Consider the following 6411-nt stretch of genomic DNA (forward strand, 5'->3'; position numbering starts at 1 on the left):
AGGGAAAGCAGTAAGTAGGGAAAAATATATACCCCTAAGTGTTTATATCAGAAAAGAAGACAGACTGATCACTAACAGGCTAAGTGTCCAATTTAAGAATAAGCATGAAAAAGTCAAAGGAGGGAGATACTGATATATAAGCACAGAAGTCAATGAAATAGAAAACAGAGACACAGTGGAGGACTGAGCAAGGCAAAAGCTTATTTTTAAAAAAGACACATAATAGATATCCTCCGCTGGTCAAAAAAACAAAGACGAGGCAACAACGAAATAATATTAGGAAGGAAAGCAAAATAGACATCCGGCAGAGATTGATAGTATGAGAATGCTAGGAACACGTTATGCCAATGAACTTGATAATTCACACACCCAAACAAATTTCTAAATAGGGGGAAATTACTAAAACAGAGTCAAGAAGAAGTAAAGGGTCAGAATAGTCCTGTAACTATTACGCTATGTCAGTAATTAATAACCTTCTATATTAGTTTGCTAGGACCGCCGTAACAAAGTACCAAAAACTCAGTAGCTTAAAACAACAGAAATGTATTGCCTCACAGTTCTTGAAGCCAGAAGTCCCAAAGCCGGCAGGCAGCAGGGCTGTGCTTTCTCTGCACTCTGGGGGCGCTGGGGAGGCTGCTTCCCGCCTCTCCCAGCTTCCGGTAGTCGCCCGCAATCCTTGGCGTTCCTTGGCTTGCAGATAGGCGCTCTGGTCACACAGCCAGCTCCTCCGTGTGTCTTCCTGTTACCTCACCTCTGTGCATGTCTATGTCGGTGTCGATTTCTCCTTCTTACAAGGATATTAGTCATACTGGATGAGGTCTCACCCCCATGACCTTGACTTAACTCAGAGAGATCTGCAATGACTTTATTCCCAAATAATGTCACATTCTGAGATATTGGGGGGTAGAACTTCAACATATCTTTTTAGAGGGACACAATTCAACCCATGCCATCTTTCTGCAGAACAAACACTGAATCCACATGGTTTAATAGGCCAGTTCCACAAAACATTCCAGAAATAGCTCATTCCAAGATTATACAACTTTTGCATAACTACCCAGATATCTACGAGGCCCACGTACTAGTGATACCAAACCTGATGAGGAGAGTGCAAGGATGGAAAGTTAGGTGTGAATCCTATTCAGGAACTCTGGCCACATATAACAACAAGCAGAAGACAATGTATAGTAAGCCATTTTTGTAATTTTTTTTTAAAAAAATAAAGAATGCATTTTTCAGGTCTGGCACGGTGGCTGGTGGCTCATGCCTATAATTCTGGCGCTTTAGGAAGCTGAGACAGAGGATCGCTTGAGCCCGGAGTTCGAGGTTGCAGTAGCTGCGATAGTGCCACTGCACTCCAGAAAAAATACTCTTTGGGGTACATACATACATTAAAAACTATGAAAAAAAGATAAAAGAGATATTAAACTAAATCTGACTTAGTTCTGTTATAGGTGATTAGGAAATTTTGGGTCAGATGGTTGTAGGATTTTTCTTTTAACAATTTAAAAAATATTGTAAGGTATGTCTCGTTGTAAACACATGTGTTCTTAGCAGTTATTCTAGCAGCTTGGTTTGCAAGCATTTTGACAGTAGCCATGAAATCCAGATAAACAATACGGAAGGATCATACTCATGTGTTTTTGCCAAAGGCTTGAGGAAATGAAAACAGCTCTTTCCCTTCCTAAAGGGGCCTAAATGCATACATTTTTCATTCTCGGAGGAGAAAAGATACGTTTCTAGTGATGAAACTCAAAATTAACTACCAATAACAATTCCCTCTTGCCCTCTCTCTTGGTCTCCACGAAGCCCATCTCCTACGCTGGAAGAAGTCAACACCTGGGCTCAGTCATTCGACAAATTAATGATCACCCCAGCGGGAAGAAACGCTTTCCGAGAATTCCTCCGAACAGAATTCAGTGAAGAAAATATGCTTTTCTGGATGGCCTGCGAGGAACTGAAAAAAGAAGCTAATAAAAACATTATCGAAGAGAAAGCAAGGCTCATATATGACGACTACATTTCTATTCTTTCTCCTAAAGAGGTAAGTGGCCACGAAAGGGCTTTCTCCCAGGAGGCCGTGGGTAGGGCGGCCCCTGGCGCGCTCGGCCGTGCTCGCCGTGCGCGGCAGCAGCCACTCTGAAATGGAGACGAGAGCTCTGTCCTGTTCGCAGCGTTCGAGCCCCTGTGACTGGGGGCCCACTGCTGGGCTCCAGGTGCCCCTGAAACCTGTGGAAAATGGTGTGCATTTTTCTGGAAAAAGTATCCATGACTTTCATCAGATTCTCCCAAAGGGGGAGTCTATGCATTTTACTGTTAACACTGTTCATAAATATGCGCCCTGCAGGCCTTCCCTGAAATGAGATCTTCCTGTTACTCAGAGCAGCGTCTTCCGCAGGCTTCTTTGTTTTCTGGAGTGACAGCATCGCTGATGCGATGCCGACGCTGCGGCGGTTCTCCCAGAGTATCGTTTCGTTGTATCAGAGAGACTGTCGGATGAGCGAAATTGGGCACGTTTCCACCTCTCACAGTGGCTTTTTTATTGTTGCTGTTTTTGACACAGAGTCTCGCTCTGTCGCCCAGGCTGGAGTGCAGTAGCCCAGTCATAGCTCGCTGCAGCCTCGAACTCCGGGGCTCAAATGATCTTCCCAGCTCAGCCTCCCGAGTCGCTGGGACTGCAGCAGGCACCACCACGCCTGGCTAATTTGTCTTATTTTTATAAAGGCTGAGGTCTCACTATGTTGCCCAGGCTGATCTCGCACTCTTGGTCTCAAGTGATCCTCCTCCCTGAGCCTCCCAAAGTACTGGGATTACAGGCTTGAGCCACCACGCCTGGCCTCTCAGAGATTTTAGTTTCTTCAAATCTAAAATTTAGGAGGTTAGATCGTTCTCACAATTAAGTGCTTTGTAGCTCTAACTATACAGTCACTTGTTATTTCCTACCGTGTGCTGGTAAGAATGTAAGGTTGACAAAGCAGGGCCTCTCCTGCCAAGCAGCTCCCAGAGACGTGGGCAGACAGACGGGGACCCCTGGGGACACGGCTGGTGCTCACAGAGGCCCAAGGGGTGCAGTGGAGACACTCAGAGAGGCTGCGGATGGACGGGGGGAATGAAAAGCACGTGACCAGAAAGAAACACAGCGGGATAAGGACGTCCCAGAGGACAGACAGGACTGGACGACGGCAGGAGGAAAGCGCGAACCCGTCCAGCAGGACAAGCGTAGAGAGTCCAGTGTGCCAGCAGTGCAGGGCTTGCGCCACGCCGTGAGGGCTGGTGGCAGGTGCCGGAGCAGACTTGGAAACGGTGCTCCAAGAGCATGGGCACGTTTGGGCGCCATGCTGAGTCGTCGGGATTTTTATCCTGGGAAAGCCCTTGATTTTAGCCTGCTATGAGAATACCATGGCATTTGGATTTCTGGGTGGTCAGCATGGCTGCAGAATGGCGTAGGAGTTGACTAAGGGCAGAGGACGTTAGAGGACTAATCCAGGAGCCCAAACCAGACTTGCTGAGGGCCTTGCCAGGCCAGCCGAGGAGACGAGACAGGAAGGGTTTGGTTTAAGGTGAACCCCAGAGTCTCAAATGACTCCCACATGTCCAGCTTAGGCAGACCAAATGGGAGGATAGTTGACTGACTTAAGTTTGTGTTGCCAAGTTGGAGATACTCAGCTGACATCTTTGACTACTGAATGCAGAAAGTTATTTTCATTTTGGATTAATAAGAAGCAAAGAGTTTTTGTCCTTTAATTTATGGCTTCCACGTATTTTTATTTTGTCATGATTTTCGTTTTTGTTTTGTTTTCGAGATGGGGTCTTGCTATGTTGGGTTTTTCTTAAGACAAGATTTTTCATCAATGTCTTTTACAGCATAAATACAACCAAAAAAGTCTTAGCAAATTTATGAAGCAAAAATGATATAAGATGACCCTTTCCTTCCCAACTTAAACATTTGTTATTTGAAGTGTAAAAGCTTGAAAAAGTTTCAGAGCATAGCCCCGGGGTCAGCTGAAGGTTGGAACCTCAGTTCTCACTGGTTAGCTGCACAGCACAGGGGTATTTCTGACCCTCGCCACACCGCACCTGCTCACTCCTATGGACGGAGGGGACATTGCCCTGGAGATTTGGATGGTGTGGGGGAAAGGTTATTCTAGATGAGGGAACAAGGACAAGATAGTTCTAGCGCCTTCCTTCTTTAATTCCAGGTGGTTCAGAACAGCTCCCCAGTGGAAGAGGGTGGAGCTGGGAATCGGTAGCAGCAGACTGGAGACGGCCTCGGAGCCTCAGACTGTGGGTTGATCCCGAGAGCACCCGCCAGCCAGCGCAGGCTGTGGAGCTGGGCTGTCAGGGCGGGTTTGCACTTTGCCCCATGGCTGGAGGGGGAGCAGGGATTGGAAAGGTGAGACGCCAGGAGACCAGTTAGGAGGCCCTGCACAGACCCAGCAGGAGATGGTGTCTGCGCCACAGGGGCTGGCAGGGAGGAGGGAAGAGGTGGGCAGATTGCAGAGTGTTAAAGAGGTAGGGTCAGCAGGACCTGGTGACTGAATATAGAGCCAGAGGGCAAGTTAAGGACAAGAAGGACTGTGAACTGCGTGGACAGAAATGGTCTCATTTTGTCACGCGCTACGCAAGAAAGAGGCCTGGAGATGCTGGGCGTCTGTTCGAATGTATTGCTTTGTGGGCAGGGAAGAGGGGCTTTCCAGGAGGAAGGTGGATACGTGGGCTGGACAGATAGACCCCCGAAGTCAATATTCAAATGAATGATTTAGCTAATCGTGTTTTCAGTTTTATGTTAATGGCATATGCATCGAGTGCAGTAGAACTACGCGGCCAGCTAAGGTGCTTTATACAGAAGAGACATGTGAGTTCATCTTTGCCGCTTCCACCTGGACTCTTGTTTGACTGGTGTCCTACAGGAAAAGTCTGAGCCCAGTAGTTTGCTCGGGTCTATGGGACAGTCTCAGACGAGCAAAACATCGGAGCAATAATAGCTGACATCTCCTAGGGGTTTAGTGGATGCCAAGCACTGTAAGTAAATTCTCATTAAATCACCAAGATCTAGAAACTGCCATCACCATCATGGTCATCCCCACTTTTGGGGAGGAGTTCACTAGGACACAGAGTTTGTCTTGCCCAAGGCCGCACAGCGGAGCAGCAACAGGGCTGGGATTTGAACACAGCCATCGTCTGCCCTCGGGCCCCACGATTTGAACCTCCCAGGGCGCCGAGTCAGCTCCGCCTCACCCTGTGCCCACCCTACCAGTCAGCCTGGCGCCCGACCCGGAAACCTGCCACTGCGTTCTGCTGGGCAGGAGCCTGGGGCCTCCAGGTTTTAGGCCTCCCGTTACTAGTAAAAAGCAAGGAATAAGTCAGCAAAGGCTACCTTTTTTCTTCAAAAGACATAGTGTGCTCATTTTAAAGAAGCAAAACAATGTTAGGGTTTTCTAAATCGATGCGATCCCCGCCAGCATTTCTTGGAACCTGTCAGAAATGCAAATGCCAGGCCCCTCCCAAGCCCTACCGCGTCTGGGGTGTTTAACAAGCGGCTGAGGCCGTTGGAGTTTCAGGATCCCAGTTCATTACGCTTTTAGCTTCTCTTTCGAGAGTTTGGATGTTTGGATAGTTTTGTTCAGTTTGGGATTTTTAAAATACAAAACAAGCTACAGGAGTTTGGGATGGATTTACGAATTGCGTTTGTTCCCACTGGCAGGTCAGCCTGGACTCCCGCGTGCGCGAAGTCATCGACAGGAACATGGGGGAGCCGTCTCGGCACGTGTTTGACGACGCGCAGCTGCAGATTTACACGCTGATGCACAGAGACTCGTACCCCCGCTTCATGAACTCTGGCCTCTACAAGGACTTGCTTCGGTCTTTATCCGAGAAATCAGCGGAAGCGTAGGGTTTTTCAAATGTATTTATTATTAATAAAATAACAAAAGAATTCATGGACTACATCTAGCGCAGGGAGTTTAGAGGTAGTGATGTCTTCTGCTGCAGTCATACTTGGGTATTCTAGTATCAGATGCTTCCTTCAACAGACAGCTATCTGTTCAGAACGTAAACGCAGCCACCTTTCGCAATACTTTGCGGGGCGGGATGTGGCTGTTGCAGGAAGATAGCCTATTCACAGCTGCAGCGCGGCGGCCTGCTGTCCACGGCCACGGACGCGCTAGAAGACTCCGCACCGCCTGGAGCGCGCACATCCCCGAGGGAACAGGACCTCTGTTTTGCGGGTTCGGTAACTGATGACTGCCCACCCCCAAAACAAGACATTCGGCTGTTTCTCAGCCTCCACGTCCCTCCATCGGGCCCCACTTACGAGTGCCATCACGGGGCGCAAATCCACCTTACAAAGATGTGGCCGCTTCTTGTGAAAATGGAATTCCACTTCATCTTCGCGTATGTGTGTGCACGCAC

The 6411-nt window shown here is 48.2% G+C and overlaps 1 protein-coding gene across 1 annotated transcript in view; it reads left to right on the top strand.

The window, feature by feature from the left end:
* RGS20 (regulator of G-protein signaling 20) overlaps positions 1 to 5995 on the top strand; it is a 76118-nt gene extending 70123 nt beyond the window's left edge. The window contains exons 4-5 of the mRNA XM_012661450.1: positions 1810 to 2044; positions 5705 to 5995. Of these exons, the coding sequence (XP_012516904.1) occupies positions 1810 to 2044; positions 5705 to 5893 (424 nt within the window). The 3' untranslated portion in view covers positions 5894 to 5995. The remainder of the gene's footprint in view (positions 1 to 1809; positions 2045 to 5704) is intronic.
* The last annotated feature ends 416 nt before the right edge of the window (positions 5996 to 6411 follow it).

This window comes from Propithecus coquereli, unplaced genomic scaffold, assembly GCF_000956105.1.
Source record: "Propithecus coquereli isolate 6110/MARCELLA unplaced genomic scaffold, Pcoq_1.0 Scaffold71, whole genome shotgun sequence".
Taxonomy (NCBI): Eukaryota; Metazoa; Chordata; class Mammalia; order Primates; family Indriidae; genus Propithecus; species Propithecus coquereli.